Source organism: Populus trichocarpa, chromosome 5 (assembly GCF_000002775.5).
Source record: "Populus trichocarpa isolate Nisqually-1 chromosome 5, P.trichocarpa_v4.1, whole genome shotgun sequence".
NCBI classification, from domain to species: domain Eukaryota; kingdom Viridiplantae; phylum Streptophyta; class Magnoliopsida; order Malpighiales; family Salicaceae; genus Populus; species Populus trichocarpa.
The window spans coordinates 13,880,817-13,905,514 of record NC_037289.2 but is presented as its reverse complement, the minus strand read 5'-3'; the positions used below and the strand labels follow the sequence as shown (position 1 = coordinate 13,905,514).

Here is a 24,698-nt window from a genome sequence, read left to right as displayed (position 1 = left end):
ACAATAACACCTTAAGCTTTTTTATCAGACAATCAAGCAATGCAGCTTACCTTAGGTAGGGCGTATTTGGGGTGCTAATACCTTCCCTTTACGCAACCAGTCCCCGTGCCCGATCTCTGAGACCAGTTAGGGTTCCTAGTGACCAAAATACTAGGTGGCGACTCCCACACCATTTTTCACTGCTAAGAGACAACGAATTCCTTGTCTCCCTACATTGACCAGATTTATCCCCCCCATTATATTTATTTTTGTGGGTGGATGATCGCCGCGACGTCGCTCACGTGCGACATTCTTCATCAACTCCGTTCGGTTTCATGCTAACGCAAACCATATAGAACTCCTTGAGATGAGTATGAGGATCTTCTCCTGCAAGATCATTGAATGTTGGTAGCAAATGTATAAAACCAGATTTGAGCTCGAAGTTTACATTATTGTCGATGTTGATGCACAATGGTTGATTTTCCACGTTAGGAGCAGCAAGCTCCATGAGTGTTCGTTGTCATTCAACAGCCATGGTGTTGACGCGAGTTTCCTTTTGTAACCTGCGTAAAGTGTTTTCTATTTCGAGATCCACCTGCACTTGACTTTGGTTAGTAGAATGGGTTACAGGCATAAATTGTCAAGGAAACTCAAAAGAAACCAACCACACAAGAGATCAAAAATAATGCAAATTGTACGAAAATCCTACGCTAGAAAACTAAAACTGCCTACAAAACCTAGAAAACAGCGGAATTTGGCCACGATAGGGTGGGGCTAGTGGTTTACCACTAGTCCTGTTTAAAACGTTGTTTCCCTTCAGGAAACAAAAGGCCAATACCTAATTCCACCCAAAAATCTATTTTGAACAGTACCGCTGCCGTAAATTAACAGTACTGCAAGCAAAAACTCTGTTTCTCTTTTTTTCAGTAAAATAAATAACAATCATAGTAAATAAAAATAATAGCATAAGAATCAACTAAAATTACTTCCCCGACAACGGCACCAAAATTTGTTACGATGTCGCGGTCGCACAAATTAATTACCCTAGCTTAAAACACAACACACAAGATAGTATAGAGCAAGCAAGGGGTCAACCCCACGAGGAAGGTTCAAGTCAGATTTTCATGCTAAATGATATGCAATTTGGGGGGGTTTGGACGTTATCTAGGCTAAAGTAAAAGAAAACATAAAACTATCAAACGAAATTTAATAAAATCAGAAAATTATCAAGAGAACAAACCTTGGTCGCAAGCACACATCCACCTACGGAAATTAGAACTAATCATGGAAACGAAACATCAATTTATATTTTGAATATTTATCTCTTCTTAACATGAGTTAGTTAACGGATCCGCCATATAACTAACCCTAACCATCAAACAACCACAATGTCTGCACTAGTAATTTAATTCAATGGCAGCCTTAAGAACTAGATAAGTTGATTAATCAAGAAAACATAATTGTCTGCAGTCTATGTTTGATTTGATTGAATGTTCTCCCTAAAATTAATAATGTAGATACGCCACTATTATTAAACTCAGTTGCTTCACAAGTTCATATACCACAACTCCGGTTTTGATATTAAACTTAGCAATAGATTGTTTACAATAATAACTTAGAGTCCACTCTAGCAAATAAAATAAACAATCATAGGAAAAATAAGCATAGGAGAATAAACATATTCATTATATAAATTGAAAAGAAAAGGTAAAATAGATCTTATAGTTCTTGAAATCCGAAGGTTTCCGTGTCCTTGCAACCAAGAAAAAGAGTTTAGCCTTACATGTTTATTGAACAGCTAATCAAAAAGGAGGAATGCATGATTTCGGGTTTGTGGAGGAGAAGGGGGCGTTTTTCTCTTCTTGGCTGGCTGCCCCCCTTCTCTTCTCTCATTCTTTTTATATCCTAGGAAACCTTAGTCTCTATTTTACAAAATAGTCCTCCTTTAAGTAGACAATTTACATTTAAGTACTTCAATAACTATTTTTCTAAAAAAGAAGAAATAGCCTTGCATGAAATCTTCAAGATTTGACTTAGAGGAGCTAAATTGCTGAAATAAAAACTTGGATATCAGTTTAGATGCTTCAGAACATAATTTGGACTCGTTTCTTCACGAAACTTGTTTGCTGGCAGAATTTAGTTGTCATCTTTGAAAACTCATATCTCCCTCATATGATGTCATTTGTGGCTGAAATTGTGAGCGTTGATAGACCTTTGAGTCAGGAATCCAAAACAATTGAGTTTTCATCAATTGGATTTCTGTAGCTCCAGATATTCAAGTCAGAATGGTCGAAGGTCAACATTGGCAGATTACAAGATTTGACTTTGAAGGCTGCGATTTCCATGCTCTTCCTTATTTTATTTTCTTGCCTTAGATTTACAGAAAGGTATGGATGTTAGCTTTTTAATACCACTAGAATCACTTCATTTCGATCTCTAGAGCTCACGCTCTGCACAAAACATCGACTGGAGGTCAAATCTGCCAATTACCTTCAATTTACTCCCTTTTGCATCTTTCATCCAAAAGTGTCTTCAAAACATAAAACAAAGAATGTCAAGGTATTTTATATATAAAACATTGGCAAAACACTAGTTAAATGTGGGTGAAACTATCAAATAATATGGTTGCATCAATAATTAAATATTATGACCTATGTATATATGTACATAAGTATTCGCAACATCCTTTATCAAACAATTATTCTTAAATGAACCCTTACCTTCATAATTCAATATCGTTAATACCAATTCTATCGGACATGCCATAAATCATTACTAGTTTAACTAGATGTTTATTCTATCACTAAACAATCTAGATTCTCTAATTGTCCATTAACCAGAGCACTACTCCCATTACTTAGGGATTTAGTTTCTCTAATTGTCCATCAACCATGGCATTAATCTCATTAACAAGGGTATTAGTTTCTATAATTTTCCATTCACCAGGGCAACAATCCCATTAACCAGGGAATTCATTTCTCAAATATCTCGTTAACCAGGGTATTAGTTTATTCATCCGCTCAATAATCAGGGCATTAATCCCATTAACTTGGGATTAGTTTCTCAATCCACCGAGTAATCAAGGCACTTAACCAGGGATTTGTTTCTACAATCTACCTTTCATGCTTCTTAGTTTAAACCAAGAAACAATTAAATAAATTTTCAACTATTATTTAAAAAATTAATTAGTTTCCTTAAAGGTGTTAGGCACCTACCTAACATTTATGCATGTGAAATAGTCCCCTACTGCTGATTGGGTCTTATGGCCTCTCCTGTGTCAAAATAATCAATAAATCACTTATCATTCATCTACCATAAGGATCAATCTCATTTTCCATATAGATTTGAATTTCTCACTTTATTCATATTAAAACTTCCACATTCTTGTCATTTATAATGTTTATTTCTTTTTTTTTCTTTTTTGCATTCAATTCCATTTGTAATCGCCACAACCTGATTTGCGTACTACTTAAGTCAACCAAGTTCAATATTCTTACATATGCTTGGCTGAATTCCTTATCTATAAAAGGAATAAAATCCTATTTTCGATTCTTTATGATTATTCTACTCTGAAACCCCTAGAACAACTCAACAAATTTGTTTAAACATAACCCCCTATATTAATAAGATCAAAATTAAACCCTTCCCTTCAAGGTGGGCTTTGGCCAAACCTATGGAAAAGAAGAATGGGAGGATTTTTCTCCTTTCTTTTGAAAAATTTCCATCTTTTCCATGTATTAACATTTATAAACATACAATTTCACACAATTCTAATCAATTGTATCAAAATCTCCAATTTTCCTCTTTGGCTGAAACCGCCAAGTGATGAGGGAGGAATTTTTGTTTTTTCCATTCTTGAAATTAACTCATTACCCAACCATATTTCATGATTAAAAACATTATTCAATCATAATTGCATCATTTCAATAATCAACACCACAAATCTTAATTTTCACATAACCTTAACAATTGAGATTCTTCAACAAAATACAAAAATCATTGCAATTAATCTCTTTGGATAAGTCTCTTACCTTAATAGGATAATGTCTCAAAAGATGAATGTAAGAAAATCTAAGTTTCCCCCTCTCTCCCTTTCCAAATCCTAACCTTGGAATTTTTCTTCAAAACAACCAACAAAACACTTAATCTCCTCTTTTGATTACCTAATTATGTTTTAATCACTCTAATTAAACCTATTTTTGATGGATTTAGCAAGAAATAAGAAGAAAATCAAACAAACATTCACCCTCTATTTTAGGAAGTAAATTGTTGGCCATGAGAGAAGAAATTAGGTATTTTCTATTATTTGCACATTGACCCTTATTATTTTATATTTTCCTTTTTTCCCCACTAACATTCCTTCTTAAATAATATGTACCATAACATTTTTTTTCTTTATTTAATTTCATCCCTCTCGTATTATCTAAAACTTTTTTATTTAATCTAACTTGATTAGGTATTTATAATCTAATTTTTTTTATTATTTGCACATTAACCCCTATTATTTTATATTTTCCTTTTTTCCCCACTAACATTCCTTCTTAAATAATATGTACCATAACAATTTTTTTTCTTTATTTAATTTCATCCCTCTCGTATTATCTAAAACTTTTTTATTTAATCTAACTTGTGTTTTATTTCTAGATTAAATAAAATTTTCTTAATTTCGCTCGGGATGGGTTTTAAGCTGGTTTTTACATTCAGACTCACACAACATATACAAATATCTTTCATGCATAAAAGTATCATACACAAAATCAAACATATAGATAACAAAAAATATTCATTAAAAGGTTTGAAATCGACCTTGCGGGTAAAAAACCTTCAAAGGATGCTAGAAAATCTTATAGAGCCTGCTGATCAATTGGACTTGCTGGAATGAGACGTGTGTGCTCATCACATGCCAACTAAATTAACCTATAAACATGTGAGAAACAAAACAGAAATTTAGTTGCTTTGATTTCTTTTTTGATGGCTAGTGTTTGGGTGAACTAAACTTCTAATTGAAGTTGATTTTAGTGAGGAAGAGGGTTGGGATTATGGTGGGTCGTGGCTATGTTTTTGTGTCAAGATCAAGACTATTTATGGGCTGGACAATGGCTTAAACTGAAGAGATTGTAGGAGATAGGTGGTTATGATTTCATGATTATAAGGTTGAGATCAGTGAAGAGAAACCTGTGGTGGTGATTGTTTGTTGATAAGGGTGGGTTGAATGGGTTTTGGTCTACTATGGTCTTGTTTTTGGTTAATGGATTTTTGGGTGTTGTTGGTTATTTTTACTAGGAAAAGAAGGAAAAACTATGGTTGTTAGGGTCTGTTGGTGAGAAGGATGATTGGGTAGTGTGGTACAGGGATGCTGTGAAAGGTGGAAAATATGGATCTATAGGACTGGTTAGGATAGTACTGTGGTGGCTAAGGTTTTATTTTATAAAAAAGACAGTGAGCGATGGTGGGATGAGGTTGGTGAGTCTTGAAAGGGGTGACCTATAGTCTTGAGTGAGTTTTTGAATGGAGGAAAAACCGACTGGGATTATAAGGAAAATGGTATTGGTGTTTTGGGTTGCAGTTGGGTTTGGTTTGATTTGATTTTGATTTTGATGGAGAATTGAGGTTAAGGATGACGGGCAAATGCATAACTATGGTGGTTTATGTGGTTATGGAAGGTGACAATAAAGGTGGATGTTGTTGAGATTGAAGGAAAGAGAAGATGATGGAGTGTTGCAATGGAGGCTATGTTGTTTGGGTGAAGTGGAGGTTACTAGGTTTAGGCTGGAGAAAATGAAGTTGAGTTTTGTTTCCGGGATAGTGTGCTATGTGATTTCAAAATGCTTGGATGGTGACTAAGGTTATTTGTTGAAAAATAGGTTTTTTTTAAAAAAAGTAATTTTTATGAAAAATGATTTTTTGAAAAGTGAATTAGTTTTTTATATTTGACAGTGTCATGGAAAATAAGTTGAAAAACATTTTATAGTTTTAAATTTTTTTTAAATTTATTAAAAAAATGGGGATTAAATCTAATAGATGAAAAAGTTAAAGGATGATGAAGTTGAAAAAAATCTAAATTTATAAATTATTTTAAATAAAATAAATAACAATCAAAATAATAGAGATCAAAACTGAAAGATGAAAAGTTAAAGAATGATGAAATTGAAAAAAAAATCTTATTTCATAATTTATTTCAAATAAAACAAGTAGTATTGAAAAGAATATGGACTAAATTTATCAAATAAAAATTTTAAAGATAATGAAATTAAAAAAAATAATTTAACAAATTATTTCAAATAAAATAAATAGAAATTAAAATAATATGAACCAAATCTAATAGATAAAAAATTCAATTAAAAAAGAATGAGATAAAAATAAATAACAAGAAAAAAAAATTAAAATTGATATAAAAATTAAATTATATTTTAAATGAAAAAATTAAATAAAATTAAAAAAATAAAATATATATAGAAATAAAAGATTGAAGACATGGCTGCTCATGATTCATCATGTGATTTTCGTGGGGATAAAGCTGAAAGACTTGCTCTAGCAAAATTCCGGGAAGTGCTTAGGCAGGGAAGAGTTTGGATTGCTGCTAGCAGCTTTGGGCTTCAGCAATAGCACCCGTCTGTAGCTGGCGTCACATAGGTTAGTATTGTACCTTCTCACTCGAAAATTGGGAAGTTAGACATTGCATTTCAAGATTAGACCTTGATTTGTTTATTTGGTGGGTAATAGTTTTTTTTTAAAATAAATTTTAAAAAAATAAATTATTTTTTTATATTTAATAGTATAATAAAAAATAAGTTGAAAAATAATTTTCAGTGTTTGGTTATATCATGGAAAATGAGCTGAAAAATAACTTATTAATGTTTTATTTTTTTCAACTTTATTAAAATAATAAGGAACAAATATTACAAATTAAAAATTTGATTGAGAATGAAATTAAAATATATATATAATTTCATAAATTATCTCAAATAAAATAAATAATAATTAAAATAATAGATATCAAATCTAATAAATATAATTCTAGTGTGTTTGGCTTGGAGATGTGAAGGCTTTTTGTCAAAGATACAACACCTTTTAAACACAAATCACACCTCTAAAAATTATAAAAACATGCTTTTTATTCAAAAAAAAAAAACACAAACCACCTCCCATTCAAAAACTAAAAAGAGCCTTGCCTCTGCAGAGCAACTGACGAAGGTTAACGGCAAGGCTTCCTTGCTGGCCGCAGTTGACTATTTTGAGAGTTTGCAGAGTGACATCTTTATCTCTGCTTCTCCTGGAAACATGCACAATGCTTTGGTAAGAAGAAAGGATATGTTGATTTTTATTTATTTATAAGCATTTTTTATTAAATAAAACCAAAGTATTTTCTGTAAGATCATCGAAGGTATTAAGTACTATCCTCATATCATTAATTTTCATGGGGTATGTGTAATTGTTAGATCCAATGCTCTGAATCGTGTCTAATGTCCCTGGCGAAAGAAACTTGTGCAATACCGCAAATAGCATTTAACCATGATGCATAAATTTGGATTTTATGTGTATGAGTTTTGTAGACCATAAGATGACATGTTACTTCTACTCATAGAGCTTTCCTAAACTTGAAGACCACAAGAGCAAACATGGTGATGGTGGGCTCGCTTTTCCTGAACAAGAGCATGGAGTGGCCAGAATTTCAGCGTGCTGTACTCAATGGGCATAAAAGTAGACAAGGGCCAGATCAATTTGAGAAAGAAGCAGAAGTCGCTATCCCTGATTGTACGTGTCAGTCATAACTGGGATGGGTACAACATTTTGAGAATGCATTTTTGTAAGCATTGGTAAACTATCTATCTGTTTGTGGCTTGTGCATACTAATTATGCCTAGATCTGATTTAATTTCAGATTTTTTTTTAGTTTAACGTGGGTGTCCGGGCCAGCTTGCGTGTACCTCGACTAATCCCACGGGCTCTGAAGTTAACGACCATGTAAGCCTCCAGTGGCCATCATATGAGCAACCACAGGGCTCGAACCTGAGATCACAGAGGGAGCAAACCTCTTGGTCCCAAGCTTTTACTACTGGGCCACCACCTAGATAGTTAATTTCAGATTTTGTTCGAGCTTACGATGAAGGAGAGCATCCGGTCATATCATATTGTAAGAGAAATGGTTGGTGGTTTCAATTTAGCCAACCGATATGTTGTTCCATGCAATTTCAGTCGATAAATATGAAAAGCCAGAGTGGGAATTCAGCAAATTAGGATCCATAATTAATACACATTCCAGGCGGCCATTTGAATGAATTGTTTAGTCATTTTGGTAAAGAGATGACCTCTGTGGTACACGGTACATTTGAATACGGTGGCACCGTCCACCATCCTCTCCATTTTGTTTTTAAGTTTGACTTTTAAAATTTTTTAAGAGACTGTCTCTCATTCATTCATCAATGAGTTGACTCTTTTAACTTTTGTATCACTCCCTTATTTTTGTAAAAAATAAAAATAATAAACAAAATGTAATATATTTTTCTGAAATTAAAAATTTAAGTACACGTGTTCCTCATGGAAAAAAATATTTTTGAAAACTCTTAAGTTTTAAATTTCTTCTTTTCTTTAAAAAAAAAAACATTCATTTCATTTTGTTTATTTTTTCCTTGTTTTTTCAAAAGTTTATTAATTCATGAAATTTACAACTTTTATAAAAATAAGTGACACGTGAGTGATTGTCAAGCACCCTAAACTCGTAAAAAAAAACCCAGAGGAATGAACAGTGCAACCGAACCACAAATTTGTGTGTGATTACTTAGGTATAGCGACTAAAAACAAGAGATAATATTTGTTTACATCAAGAAACTGTGATTGCTTGAGATCATTGGTCAGCAAGCAAGATACACAAAATCCAATTCCCTAACATATCCATCCCGGTTTTGATATCAAACTTAGCAATAAATTGTCTACAATAATAACTTAGAGTCCGTTCTAGCAATTAAAATAAACAATCATAGGAAAAATAAGCATAGGAGAACAAACATATTCATCATATAAACTGAAAAGAAAAGGTAAAATAAATCTCACAGTTCTTGAAATCCGAAGGTTTCCGTGTCCTTGCAACCAAGAAAAAGTGTTTAGCCTTGCATGTTTGTTGAACAACTAATAAAAAAGAAGGAAGAATGCATAATTTAGGGTTTCTTAGAGGAAGGGGGCGTTTTTCTCTTCTTAGCTGGCTGCCCCCCTTCTCTTCTCTCATTCTTTTTATATCCTAGAAAACCCTAGGTCTCTATTTTACAAAATAGTCCTCCATTAAGTAGACTGTTTACATTTAAGTACTTCAATAACTATTTTCCTAAAAAATGAGAAATAGCCTTGCATGAAATCTTCAAGCTTTGACTTAGAGGAGCTAAATTGCTGAAATAAAAACTTGGATATCGGTTTAGATGCTTCGGAACGTAATTTGGACTCGTTTCTTCACGAAACCTGTTTGTTGGCAGAATTCAGTTGTCATCTTTGAAAAATCATATCTCCCTCATATGACATCGGTTTTGGCTGAAATGTTGAGCGTTTATAGACCTTTGAGTCATGAATCCAAAAGAATTGAGTTTGCATCAATTGGACTTCTGTAGCTCCAGATATTTAAGTTGGAATGGCTGAAGGTCAACACTGGCAGATTGCGAGATTTGACTTTGAAGGCTGCGATTTCCATGCTCTTCCTTATTTTATTTTCTTGCCTTAGATGTCCAGAAAGGTATGGATGTTAGCTTTTTAATGCCACTGGAATCACTTCATTTCAACCTCTAGAGCTCACGCTCTGCACAAAACATCGACTGAAGGTTAAATCTGCCAATTATCTCCAATTTACTCCTTTTTGCATCTTTCATCCAAAAGTGCCTTCAAAACATAAAACAAAGAATATCAAGGCATTTTATATATAAAACATAGGCAAAACACTAGTTAAATGTGGGTGAAACTATCGAATAATATGGTTGCATCAAATACCCCCACACTTAGCTCTTGCTCGTCCTCGAGAAAGGATAGGTAAAATCAAATTGAAGTTAAATTAAATGAAATCACTATGACTAATCTTCTAATCTCCCATCAATATCCAAGAATATATGCATTATAAACAAGAACACAATTAAGAAGGATAAAGAGTATAAATTTTCATGAATTTATTTACATGCAAACTTCAAAATTCAATTAATCGTCGAGATTTAAATGAAATCTATGTCATGCCAAAGTGATAGGTCCTCTCATTGATATACACTCCAACACTCACGTGTTTAGGGCTTATGTGTTTAAATCTCTCAAATTCAATCAATGAATATGTTCTACCATAAGCTTGCTCTTCCATCTTATCTCCATTAATAATATATTATAAACAATGCATGAATCAAAAGGTCTTATTTTCTGGTTGTAATGGGGCTAAGGTAAAGGTGAGGTAAAAGAGAGTAAAAGAAAAGGTTCAAACCAAAAAAAGTAGAGCATTCTGAAAAATGATATTTCAAACAAGATATTTCATCAAAGCACATAAATTTTCCATCTTTAATCACCAATGCTTAACTTCTTTTGATTTCAAGCTTTTTCAATATAAAATCTTAAGAACATAAAGGAACATCTTTTTCTTTTCTTTTTCTTTTTTTTTTTCTTTTTTTTTTCTTTCCTTTTTTTTTTTACCTTTGGCAACTTTGCCCATCTTTTCATCAAACATCACTTCTTCTTTCTTTTCACATAATTTCCAACCATAATTCCATGAGTTATCATAAGTATACGCTCTACTAATCCTTGGCCAGGGGAAAAGGAAAACATATAAAAAGTTAAGGCTTATACATGGATAAAGCAAAGAAAAGATAAACAAGCTCAAAAGGGGCTCATTAAGGATAATATGCTTTAGGTTGGCTTTTTGGCTCAAGTGGTTAAAATTCCTAATGCCTTTATCATCTTCATGTATATATGTAATATGAATGTAATCTCAACAAGATATGAAGCAAGTTCTAAAGATACATATCATTGAAAGAAGGCACAATCAAAGAATATAATGTTGAAGGCTCAAAAGCTTGCATTGGTATAACACTATAAAGTCAACATTGCATATTCTCAAAGTCAATCCCTAAACCAATTAAACCTTAAAACTTGCATGCACACTTCTTCATTCGATTTATATCTTCATCTATCTCAACTAATTCTCATACATAATACTCATAATCTCAAAAACCAATGGGAGTTCAAAAGATCAAACATAATTTTTTTTTATTTTGAAAAATAACAAAAAAAACCAAAATTAAAAAACCAACATTCTCCCAATACCCCCACACTTAAAACACAACATTGTCCTCAATGTTGAAATAAAAAAAAAAAGAAATATTAGAGAATGACAAAAATAAAATAAAATGCGAAAAATAAAAGATAAGGGAAAAAGAAAGCAAATCTGTTTTTTTTTTTTTTTTTTGTGCTGGGTTGACTCCATTTTTAGAAAAGATAAGGGAAAAATGAAGATGATATTTTAGAAAAGTTGAATTTAAGTTCTTTAATTTAACTAAAACATCAAGCGAAAATCCATGGTAAACAGATTCCACGTAGACCCTATTCCCTTTTTCTTTCTCCATTTTTCAGCGGTTGCTCTGAATCTCCTGATTAGCCCGCAAGTTTCAATTTGATAATTAATTATTTACACATACAGGCTAGTACACTTGACTGCATGGCGCCAGGCTTTAAAAACACAGCTGCCGCGTTCTTGCATAAATTTAATGGTTAAGAGGCACATTCCACACCTAGCATTTGATCATCATCATCGTACTACTCACTTTGTGAGGTGCTAGGAATTGTCCTGGCTGTCCTTTTTATCCTTGCCAGGAGGAGCTCCTCCATTTCGGCAGGCAGCCAATTCCTTCGATTCTATAGGGAAAGGAGATGGATCCATTTCTTCCTCAATTGGAAGAGTTCGTTTTGAGCCCTCCAGAGCAACACCGAGAACAAGGTTCTCCTCCAAAGAAGGCCTGGTCACTGATGGTGATGCAACAGATCTCTCAATATCTTGCTTGACCTGTGAAATGACAGGACTCTCAGTTCTTTCAATTCCAGATTCTGGGTCAGCAGCAACTGAAGACCTCTCAGGTGTTGCTCCCTTGGAGGTTGTGCCTTCAGAATTTTGCCCCATTGTCTCCTTCCATCCATCTCCCATACTTCCATTAGACTGCTGTGCTCCAGAATTGTTTTGAACTGAATTATCAGGCATTGAACTGATAAGTTGAGGATCGGATGCCAAGACAGCTGAGACTCTAGAATTTGTGCTGGAGTTGGAAGTAGATTTTGTGATCACCTTCTCTCTTTTCGAGTCAACAATTGGCGTTGATCCTGCCTTGGTATCTGCTTTGAATTCAGATACCAGAGCTGCTTCAACCTTTGCATCTTTTTCCTCATTAGCATGAAGTGGACGATGTGAAGCTTTAACTTTATCTTCGCCATTAATTTTATAAAAGGGCTCAATTAACAATAATGGACGGCTAGCGGTAGCTCCAGAACGTGTGAAAATAGAGTCGGAAAATGGCACATTCTCCAAATCAGCCTCGCCGTATATTTTCTGTACTGTACGAATGGGTGTGGCAAGCCGAGCACGATGATGGCTAATTACTCTAAGAAGATCCAAGAGTACTGCTTCCTGTATCAATCCATTTACAATAATAAGTCAGTTTTGCTTCAAGTGTTAAGATTGAGCAGATCACCAGTCTAAACACCCTATCCAACGAGGTTAATCATTCATCCATAAAAAATAATAAAATAATCTAAGTCGTTGCAAATGTTATTACGTCAAGAAGAAGATGGCCAATAACTGATGGCTACTAGGAATTGAGTCGCTCTGCCATTATTTTACTATTTATGGTCTCTCAACATTCCAAACAATGAGCTTGTTGGTGTGCTTCTTTCTGAGCAACAGTAAAATTCTGAGAGTTTGTTTCGAATTTTTGTCATCTATCGTTCGGTAATAGACATACAATCACAGAGAAGCAAGGCTCTAATAGTGACAACTCAGAGACAACGGGGTAAATATTAACAATAGCAACGGAAATAAATCTTCTGTCATCATATCCTTTGATCAATCACATTAAGTATTTATCAAAAATTAGTCTTACCTTTACGCATAAGTACTCTTCAAAATGTGAGGTTTTCACAAAGCATGATACCAAAATCTGCAACAGAAAAACATTATAATGTGGAAGAAAAGCTAATATTGTATTTGTTGTAAAAAAAAGTAACACATTCAACAAAGTGCACACGGTTGAGATACCCAAAAGAAAACGTCAGACTTCTGGAAGATATGGCGAACCAGATGCCTTTAAAAATGTAACTTACAATGGTGTGCATCCAGAAAAATCAAATTCTAGATGTAAGAGATCTAAAGATTTCTTTATTGAAAGAACAAAAATTGTATATTTCAATTGACTCATAATTGTGATCTAGGAAACTGTAGCCTTATTTATTTTTCTCATGCTTATGGTGTACATGACTCACCAACTGTTAGACATTAATGACCAGTAGACACATCATTTCAAAAGGATTGATGCAAACTGATAAAGTCCAAAAACTCAAGTCACCACACTTCATGAGCTTGACACACTATAAACTGTATATACATGACAAATGGAGAAATTTCCCTAGCAAAGAAAAATTAATCAAATAGAGAGCCAAGGAAATGAGTTCTCGTTTCTTGTAAGGCTTTCATAAAAGCAGGTGCAAGAATCTCAATTCTAAAAAAGTATAATGGCAATTAAAGCCTTACCATAAGAGCCTGATTCTCTGGATTGATATTATCCAGGAAAACTCTTCTGTGCAACCTTTGCTGCTCAATTTGTGGATTTTTTGCCAAAACTTTACGCATATCAGCTACAATATTCTGCATTTAGAAAATGCAGGGCCTAACATGTATCCTCCTTTCAGGTGAAAGAAGCAACAAAAAGTACTGGATGGTAACTACTATTTACAAGCAAGTGAACTAGTTTTCTCCTCACATTAATTTTAATGACATCCAAGTGACTGATGGCAAAGTGGGTCTTGATGCGCCAATGAGTCTTCTGGCTAAGATTTCTCACAACACTCACATTGAACTTGTGGTTTGGAATGTGAACAGCTTCGCGATCATCACCTCTTATAATTGTTGGAGACCACCAGCCCACATGCTGGAACAACATGAGAGATTAACTAGATATAGAACCATAAATGGTTAAAGAGCCAATAATTTGATTTCTTCTCTTTTACAGAGAGGAACCAGATTATTGATTCCTATTCAGTTCATATGAAGCTAACTGAAGAAGGGAATACATGATATGTTCTGGCTGGTTTCTCGTTTTACAATGAGAGGAAGGAAAAAAGACAAACCTCAACAGTACCAGAAACTTCATAGCCTTCAATTTTTGTCTGAATCCATTCATTCAAAACAAATGGCCGTGTTGCATGGATCATTACACTTGAAAGGAAATTTGTAAATATCTGAATGCACGAACCAACCAGGTAAATGAAGATCCGCTTAGCATGATGTATGTTCAACATTAGAAACCACAATGAATGATTTTAAAACTGCAGCAAGTCGTCACAATGATATGACTAGTAAGCCATAATTTACCTCTCGGCCAGCAAGGGTGAGCAACACTGTACCAAGGCCTCCAGCTGTTAGCCACTTTTGTGTAGAGAAGCCTAGCAATTCCATGAACAGTGACACAGCAGCAATCCAGACTGCAGAATAAACAGCTTTTCCAGCAAAACTAAAGCCCATCTGCCAAAACAAAAGGAACTGCTTTATTCACACTTAAATCCCAAGCGACCTCAAAATAGCTAGATTTATAATCACACCTAGAGCAAAAACTTTGGACAAAACAAATGAATCAAACATAACACAGATGCTTCCTAAAAACAATCCAAACATGATGTGCTTTAAAACGTCATTGCTTTCAAGAGATTGGCAAGGCATTCCAACGTTTGGAAATTATGGCATAATCAGTACCATAACTTTGAATGAAATATAAGAAGCTTCAGCTGGTTATTATGGGAACTCAGTAAAAGGAGAGCTTATGTTCTCGCTTGAGATACATTGCCATCTGGCAACAAATTGGATCTCACTGATTCCTAAAATTAAATACTAGATCAATTCAAGAAAGGAAATGATATAGCACAAGAAGTCCCTGGCATTCTGAGCAGTCTCTGTGTTGGTCACCACATTTAATCAATTCTTTTCCAAGAGTTCCACAATGAAAATATTCACTTCTCCACTACAAGTTCCAGAGAACCACAGCACTAGTAAAGATGTTAAATATAGTAGCAAACTTTAAAAATCATGATTAACATACATTTCTAGCATCACTGGAGTCATTTGTCTCTGTGAAGAATTTTTGTGCCTGTTGAATCAAGCTGTAAAAGAAAAAATTGGTCATAACTTGAAAACATAATTCCATGTCCTCATATGAGATTGAAAAACAAAATACTAGGACAATCAACAACCTACAACTAGTGAAAGAACGATAGCATACCATCAAAACCTGATGAAAGCCAACAGCACTTCAAGCTTGAAAGTAAATAACATGAACAATGTGTTCACCAAAAAAAAATAAAAAACAGAGACCAATATGTGTAACCAGAAACTAAAATAAAAAATAGGTTGTGAAGTGAATGATGGAAGTGAAAGAACTAGCAGTGAACCCATCAACCAATGGTCAAGTATTTGACAAATTCTAGTCAAACTATGAATGTATATAAGTGATAAAGACGGGTATGGGAACCAACTAAACATACCTGGACAAACAATAAGCAAATGCCATAACGGTTGATAACGAACGTACAAAATTTAGAAGTCGTAGTTTCACAGCTTGGCTTGCTTCTGATGGTAGAACTACTACATCTAGAGCTCTGAAATATACAGGCTACAGTTAATGCTAACTGAATGGTAGGAACTGTGTCTGGCAAAGAATTAACACAGCTTCTTCAGAATACCTGCAGATGAGCATTGCTCCAGTCCAGAGCAGCAAAGGTTGAAGATAAGAAGTCATGACCAAATACGTTCTACTCTTCTTCCAACTACTATCAGATTTCTGCAGGAAATTGCCAGAAAGGAGAGTCTGGATTTATATGTTTGGAACAGCGACGCTGGATTAAGGGTCATTAGACCCCCAGTTAAAGGAAAAGGCATGTAGTATAGTAATAGAATGAATACATGGAGAAATACAGCCCTCCCCAAACACATTAGAGGGTCAAGACCCCATGCAGCAAAAGCAATGATACAAACTGCCGGAATCAATTTAAGCACCAGAGTAGTTCCACAAAGAGCATCATAGGACCTGGATGATGCACCAAAAGCGTGTTAAAAAGAATTCTTTCAAAATAACATGTTCTATAAGAGGAGGTTGGGGGTGGTGGTGGGATGAAGTATTGCACAAAAGTGGCATGAAAATTATCATTAAAGATGTGAATGTTTGTTTGTGTTAATTACGGTTGATTGCAGTTCATTTGATATTCATATTCATTTGTGAATTCAAATATCAAATGCAAAACACAAATTTAAGCTATTACCACTAAAAAGGGGATAAAATTTAGAGCATAATGATTGATCAAGAAAAAGGATAAGATAGTCATACAATTAAAGTTTCTATGACATTACGAAAAATTATATGCACCCAATAAGTACTCTACAAATTAGTATCAGTGATTTACAAAATAAGAAACTCGTAGTTTTCATCTAAAAATCAAAAAAAGTTTCATAGTGAAATATCACCATCGACACTATAAGCTTGGATAACCCTATATTCAAACAGCAATAGTTCAATAAAGACATCAAGAAGCCTGCAGACAAGGCATAATATTATTTGTCTACAAAGATCCATGAGAGGACTCAGGACTTACAGAGGAACTGGAATTAGTCCAGTCAGGCTGGGAACCTTGATTGAACAACTAGTTGTTCAACCAGGTCAAGATTAACCACATCAGCACACTCTTCTCATAAGAAAACATCATATCTTGCTAAAGTAGCTGATTGGGAAACTTTTGCAGCTGCTATTGAAAATAAATCCTAGGAGTTATTCTCACAAACTTGCATCCAATGGAAATATTGCAAATTGAGCATTAAATTCCTCACTCATTGCAGGCAGTATGAGATTACTCTGGATTAATTTTAACACAGCACTTACATTAACATGTGAATATGTGAATATGGGTAACGGAATTTCAGTCACCCTATTTGAACTAATGTTCTGCATATAAAGGAAGATTGTATGAATTAGAATCAAGCTTCAACAGAGCACATCTAGCCTAAAATCATGTTGTATATTCTGTTATTATCTTGCAATCTGTAAATACTACACAATATCCATCCAAGTAGTTGTCCTCTATTATTATAGCACAGGATTAGCCTAAACAATTGTATTCTACCTATATTAGAATTCTAGAAGCTGCGCATATAAACTCGATTTCATATCAATAGAGAGTGGAAAACTATTCATTGAAGTCCCAGCAGTGACTATTATCTTATATGGTATCGAAGCCACAAATTTCTCACGAGCCAACAATCCCATTTCTAACTATGTCTTCGCCTTCAGATCTAAGTCAAACCCTTAGTCTTAACACCCAACCTTTTTCAAATACTGATAAACTCCTTATTGCTCTAAATATCACTGTCCAAATCAAAGAAAAATTGACTCCATCCACCTTCCCTTAATGGTATGCTCAATTTAAAGCACTTCTCTTTGGTACAATTTACTTGACTACGTAAATGGTGCTACTTTGTATCCCTCTCGCGATGATACCTCAATTGTCAATCTTATAAAACCCATTGGGTTAGAATGACAAACTTATTTTGAGTGTCATCCTATCCTCTACATCTCCCACAATTGCTCCTCTTATAGCCACAACAAAAACTTTTCATCAAGCTTGGAAAAAACTCAACACCTTATATGCTAGTTGCTCAAGAACACGGGTTATGCAATTAAACGAGGAGCTTACCTTGATTCAGTGTGGGAATAGATTGATTACAGATTATTTTATTTGCATGTTGTGAAGCATTGGCTAATGAAATCACTATTATTTTATTTGCATGTTGTGAAGCATTGGTTAATGAAATCGCTATTATTGACCATTCAATTTCAGATGATGACCAAACCCTCTCTATTCTGAATGAATTAGGGCATGGTTTCAAGGAAATAACTGCACCAATCCATGGACGAGAAACATCATTGGCATCATGAGACCTACCTATGGTGTTTGGAGGCTTCAACACAGCAATTGGGCAATTGGTTGTAACTGCCAACTACACAAACTAAATGAAACAAGGTTCCTATAGAGGCAATTTTGCAAAGAAGTTTCATAGATCTAATGGACCACAGCGTCCTGACATGCTCAACTCAACCTAATCTCAGAATAATTTACAGCAAGATGGTCGTTGGTTTCACAATAGTTCAAACAAGCCCAACAAATTCAACCGGTGCTATCAACCCAAATGTCAAATTTGTGACTAGTTGGGCCATATAGCTAGCTAATAGTTGTCCTGTTGTAACTATTAATTGTGCTCAGACATCTATTGAAAAGGAAAAAACTTGGCTTCTTGATTCGGGTGCTTCACACAATATCATGAGTGATGTAGCAAATTTGTCTACTCGCTTGGAATATGATAGCACAAATGAAGTAATTCTAGGAAATGGTTTAGGTTTGGATTGCTGACACACTGGTAGTTCACTGGCCTTACATTAACCTAAACAAACCTTTATACTACATGATACTCTACATCCAAATCTTTGCAAAAATTTGGTCTTTGTTCATCATCTAACTAAACAAAATAATATTTTTGTTGAGATAAGCATCTTGGACATCCATCACTCAAAATAGTCCACGATCTTGTTAAGAATTTTTCCCTTTCAATCACATCACAAAAATTGTTCTCATTATCTAGCTCATGCTCCATCGACAAAGCACATCAACAACATTTCCGTGCAACTAGTCTCCAAAGTCATGATCCACTTGAACTAATTTATATTGATGTTTAGGGACCAACTACTTATACTGGAATTGATGGATCCCGGTACTATCTTCTTTTTTGTTGATCATTATACTAAATATATGTGGTTTTATCCAATAGTTAATAAATTTAGTGTTTCTAGTATTTTTCCACATTTCAAAAAATTTATTGAAACACGGTTTCAAACAAAAATCAAAGCACTTTATTCTGACAATGGGACCTATCATTACACCACTACCCCTCACACCTCACAACAAAATGGTGTCTTTGAATGTAGACATCGACATCTTGTTGAAACAACCCTTACACTTCTTCATGATGCTTCTCTTGATCCTTTATATTGGCCACATGCATTTTAAACAGCCTTATATCTTATAAACAGACAACTCACACCACTTCTTCAAAACAAATCACCTTATGAGAACCTGTATGGCCAAAAGCCCAATTACCTCAAATTAAAAAAATTTGGATGCCTTTGTTATTCACTCACACAAGCTATAACTCTCATAAAAGACAGCCCAAGTCCAAACCATGTATTTTCCTTGGAGATTCACAAACCTAAAATGCATGTGTCTAGAACCCATGCTCAAAAAATGTATTATCTCATGTCATGTCTTGTTTGATGAAATTCACAAATCAAATCCACTTGTCTTCTTTGCACAATCAGTCCAAACCAACAACTCAGACATCTTCCTCTATTTTTTAGATATCCATAAGCCACCAGCACCATCATCTCTTGTCTCATTGTTGTCACCAGAGCCTTAGGAAGGTGTCCTTGCCATTGCTACGTCCTCTTCAAGTAACCTTGGTAACTTTAATTCTTTACAATCTTTTCATTTCCCAAATAACCTAGGTCAAGATTCTCAAGAATCAAATCTTGATTCTAATGCATCTAAAAATTTCAATGTTTCTCACTCTGTGATGCCTTTGATTTCACATGAATTATCTATTGAAAAGAATATAGGCCAGCCTATCCAAACCTAAAAGAGTTCATCAAATGAAAACCAAATCCATGAACCAAATTTTCATACCCAAACAACTCAATTTTGTGTCCAAACCCCTCTTCCTGAGACCATTGAACCAACCAGTATAAGTCGGGTCTAGGGGTGAGCAAAAAAACTGAAAAATCGATTAAACTGGAAAACAAATAACCGAAAAAACCAAACTGTGAAAAAAAACCGATAAAACCGATTAGAATATTTAAAAAAACCAACCGGTTCGGTTCGGTTTCATAAGCCTGAAACCGAATCGAACAGAATTGAAATTAATAAAAAAACCGAACAAAAAAAAACCGAGCTAAACCGAAACCAAACCCGTTAGAAATTACAAAAAAAAAAACCCAAAAAACAATATAGTTTTTGGTTTTTAATATAAAATAACCGAACCAAAACCAAATCGAACCGAAATCAGTCGGTTGGGTTTCAGTTTTTGTTCTAAAATAACCAAAACGAAACCAGTCAGTTTGAACCGATTTTGGTTTTTTTGAAAAAAATTCGGTTTGGTTATTTTTTAGGTAAAAACCGAACCGAAAATGATCACCCCTAGTCGGGTCATATCTCACCCTCAGTGGCGTGAGGCCATATCCAGTGAGCTCACTGAACTCATAAGACATGGTACTTGGGACTTAGTTCCCTGCACGCCAATGCAGTGGGTGTTTAGAATAAAGAGAAAAGTTGATGGGTTAGTAGAGTAGATAGGTTCAAAGCACAACTTGTCGCAAAAGGCTACAATCAAAGACCTAGTTTGGATTATAAGGAAACATTTAGCCCACTATTATGGTTATTATTGTTATGAATGGATAGAAGTTGAGGCAAATGGATGTTCATAATGTTTTTTAAATGGGGAATTAAGTGAAACAGTTTATATGGTGCACCCCCTAAGGTTTAAAGATTTGTCAAAACCTAACAATGTCTATAAATTGTGAAAAACCATCTATGGGCTTAAACAAGCTCCACAGGCTTAGTATATAGCTCTCAAAAATGCCTTTCTTCAGCTTAGTTTTCACAATTCCAAAGCAGACTCCTCATTGTTTATCTAAAATCAAGACTTTATCACTTGTTATTTCCTGGTTTACGTTGATGATCTTGTGATGCAGGCAATGATTCTACTTTTGTGACCTTTATTATCAAGCAACTAAGTGCTAGTGACCCTCATTTTTTCTTTGGGGTTGAAGTCATACCTACTCGAGCAAGCTATTCTTATCAACATAAATATGTTTGTGATCTCTTTTCCAATACTAATATGGATGGTGCGAAAGATATCTCTACTCCGCTATCAACAAGTCAATCTCTTAAATTGGTTGATGGCACTGCTTCTATGGACAGTTCAGAATTTCATCAAATTATTGGAAGTCTTCAGTATCTTTCCTCGACGCATCCAGATATCTTTTTTGTAATGAACAAGCTCTCTCAATTTATGCACAAGCCAACACAAATTCACTAAGAAGCAACCAAAAAGCTTCTTCGTTATTTGACACAAATTGTTTTTCATGATATACAGATTACAAAAGTTGGTGCACCTATTTTAAAAACCTTCTCTGATGCTGACGAGGCTGGCAACAGTGATGATCAGAATTCCATTTCTACATACATTTGCTTTCTAGGATCAACTCTAATATCTTGGAGTTCAAAGAAACAAAGAGTTGTTGCACAATCTTTCACGGAGGTTGAATACCGAGTACTTGCAAATGCAACCTCCGAAACCATGTGGCTTCTCAATCTCTTCACTGAACTTGGCTTAATACTCAAAACAACACCACAACTTTTGTGACAATCTTGGTGCTACACATCTAATCTTCAATCTAGTGAATCATTCTTGTATGAAACATATTCAAATTGATCTTTATTTGGTACAAGATTTAGTACACAAGTCCGCCATGTTCATACACAAGATCAATTGGTTGACCTGCTGACTAAGCCATTGTCTAGAGAGCATACAAAAAGATTACGTAACAAGATTGGTCTTGCTGATGAAAGCGCAATCTTGCAGGGGCATATAAAGGAAGATTGTATGGTTCAGAATCAAACTTCAACAAAGCACATCTAGCCTGTGCCTAAAATCATGTTGTATCTTCTGTTATTATCTTGCAATCTATAATGCTACATAATATCCATCCAAGTAGTTGTCCTATGTTACTATAGCATAGATTTAACCTAAACAACCATACCCTACCTAAATTAGGATTCTAGAATTTGTGTATATAAACTTGATTTCATATCAATAAAGAGTGCAAAATTATTCATTGAAATCCCAGCAGTGACTATTATCTTATATTGCAGGGACACACAAAAAAAGTGAATGACATGTGAATATACCTTGTCAAGGCCATGGCTGCAGATTTCAGAACAGGAATCCCATTTCCTTCACCTGGTGTTAGAACAGATCGGCAAAGGAACACAATACATCTGGAAGGTACAGGACTAAGTGACCTATTTATGCAGTTTTGAAGATGGAGACTCCAAGGATCCTGTCGCTAAACATGCAAATCACACAAATTTGATGGTATCAGACTCTGCTTACACAATAAATAAAACTCATCATAAAAGAAAATGCGATGCATAGTGACTTAGTGAGAAAAAAATGGTAGCACCAATAATCTTCATGGGCAGAACGAGATCACAAATGTAAGAAGAAGAAAAAAACACCATGCACAAAGACTAGTAATTGTGAGGCATTGCTTCTACGAACGTGATAAGTATAACAGATAAACTTTTCAAATCAATACGAGCACATACCAGAAATTGAGAAGAAAGATTGACATTAATCAACTGCACTCTGCTCTTTCTGATTGCACTCTGTGAAAAACAGGGAAATATAAAATGGAAAACAGACCATGTAAAGTTCAGTTTTGCATTTGCTTATTTGACTTCATATTGAAATGTTTAAAAAAATAATGATAATGATAATTACTTACATTGTGTTGATTACTGCATCCATGACTATTGTGAACCCTTAACTCATGAGAAAATTGTATAGAACTAACACGAATCATACTCAAATTCAAAGTTGAAGTTGCCACAGCAAGTTGCTCAGTATTTTCAAACTCTTTTACCTTAGAAACCCTAACCTAGACTGTGGTTAACAGTTGTGTACAGAGATCAAATAGGTATCACTGTACAAAACAAACAATTATTGACACCTGCCAGGATCAAAACAAGATCAAACTTTCAGTGCATGAACAAAACAGAAGCTATCTCAGAAATTACAAACATGAAAATTGGATCTAACAGATTTAGTTGCTAAACAATTGAAATATAACTCAACTTTAAACCTAATGTAACAGGAATTGAATTACTGCTTATTATTTTAAGAGAGGCTTCAATTTTCCTTCTTTCCACTACTTTCTCTGCAGCAAAGCATAAAAAAATCTACAACCTAATCAAAATCCAACCTACAACTTTGTGTTCTTTTACCAGGAAACAAACAATAACATTTTCCGGGAGAATTTAGTGGAAAAGTAAGGAGAAGGGTAGAGGAATTGGATACCATATTGAAGCAACCAGTTATTAAGTTTCTCTGCACTTTCTATGAGAAGAAAAGGATGAACTGAAACTACTTCTCTGTGAGGGAGATTTTTGGAGTTTGCTAAAATGGTTGGAATTCCGCTAACGTGCCGACGTGGTCCAATGGTGTTGTCCGTTTTTGGATTTTGTGGAATTCTTTATTGGGGACTCTAATTTTTTAATCTTTTACAGTTTACTACGCAGATTTATGTGGCGCTTTGCCGCCTCTCTGGCCTCATCCTTTGCTAACGCGCGCGACATGCGTGTTGTGTTTCGCTGGGCGACGACTCAACTGCTGTAATATGCGCCTAATTGGGGATGAGTAGACACTATAACGAAGTCTTTGCAACGGCAAGCATTTTATGTCCCGTTACTTGAAACTACATGCTTGACTGATGTAGTTAATTAAGTAAAAATTTCCTTCAATATAAAAAAATTATTTAAATATTATTTATGCTTTTTTCCCTAGAAAAAAAAATCATATAAAAGATTTACTCGATATAATTTAATTGATTTTATTGATTCAAAACTCATACAATTCATGAAAACAATACTTGATTAAATAAAATTTTAAGATGATTTCTTTTTTAATATTAAAATAACGATATATTGGATTGACTTTGAATAACACGGGTTAACATTGACTTTGAATAACACGGGTTAACATGTCAAATTCATGACCCGGGTTATAAGATTATGATAACGCTATAGAAAACAAATGAAGATAAATTATGAAGCCTAATTCTCAATCAACTCAATATTAAGTGATGAAATTAAAAAAAAAATCAATTAAAAAAGAATCTAAAAACCAACCCTATTTAATATGTCAAACTTGCAACCCGGGTCATAAGACCGAGATAACCCCATGAAAAACAAATCAAAATAAATTATGAATTTCAATCTTCAATTAACTCAATATTGAAAGATGAGATTAAAAAAAAAATCAATTAAAAAATAACATAAAAAACAACATGAGTTAATCCATCAAACTCATGACCCGAATCATCAAACCGAGATAACATTATAGAAAAAATAAAAAAAATGACCTAATTTTACCCGCGTTTACCTATCAAATCTGTAACTTTGGTTTTAAGACTGAAATAACCTCATAAAGAGAAAGTCAAAACAAATTATAAAGCTCAATTCGTAATTTTCCCTGTTAGACCAAATGTTGAACGATGAAATTTGTAAAAATTTTAATTAAAAAATAACATAAAAAATAAGTCAAGTCAACCCGAGTTAACTGTTAAGCACTACCGA

The 24,698-nt window shown here is 34.2% G+C and overlaps 1 protein-coding gene and 1 long non-coding RNA gene across 5 annotated transcripts; both read right to left on the bottom strand.

Moving 5' to 3' along the window:
* Positions 1 to 1,646: 1,646 nt before the first annotated feature.
* Positions 1,647 to 5,784, bottom strand: LOC127905304 (uncharacterized). 2 transcript variants are annotated; one of them, XR_008059199.1, is made up of 3 exons: positions 4,786 to 5,784; positions 3,195 to 3,251; positions 1,647 to 2,509 (listed from the first exon to the last, which is right to left on the bottom strand). It is a non-coding gene; the product is annotated as an uncharacterized LOC127905304 (long non-coding RNA). The 2 variants fall into 2 exon arrangements; XR_008059198.1 differs by lacking the exon at positions 3,195 to 3,251.
* A 5,665-nt stretch (positions 5,785 to 11,449) lies between these two features.
* Positions 11,450 to 23,605, bottom strand: LOC18099724 (mechanosensitive ion channel protein 3, chloroplastic). 3 transcript variants are annotated; one of them, XM_024601949.2, is made up of 14 exons: positions 23,422 to 23,605; positions 22,850 to 23,281; positions 22,671 to 22,730; positions 22,251 to 22,408; positions 16,147 to 16,270; positions 15,927 to 16,051; positions 15,729 to 15,842; positions 15,287 to 15,347; positions 14,566 to 14,715; positions 14,322 to 14,432; positions 13,955 to 14,122; positions 13,726 to 13,839; positions 13,079 to 13,135; positions 11,450 to 12,606 (listed from the first exon to the last, which is right to left on the bottom strand). In XM_024601949.2, exons 2-14 carry the CDS (start codon positions 22,925 to 22,927, stop codon positions 11,764 to 11,766), a joined length of 2,163 nt encoding a protein of 720 aa, XP_024457717.2. In that variant the 5' UTR covers positions 22,928 to 23,281; positions 23,422 to 23,605; the 3' UTR covers positions 11,450 to 11,763. The 3 variants fall into 3 exon arrangements, with proteins under 3 accessions (XP_024457717.2, XP_024457718.2, XP_024457720.2); XM_024601950.2 differs by having other exon boundaries at positions 15,927 to 16,024; positions 22,850 to 23,074; positions 23,422 to 23,604; XM_024601952.2 differs by lacking the exons at positions 15,729 to 15,842; positions 15,927 to 16,051; positions 16,147 to 16,270 and having other exon boundaries at positions 23,422 to 23,604.
* Between the last annotated feature and the right edge of the window lie 1,093 nt (positions 23,606 to 24,698).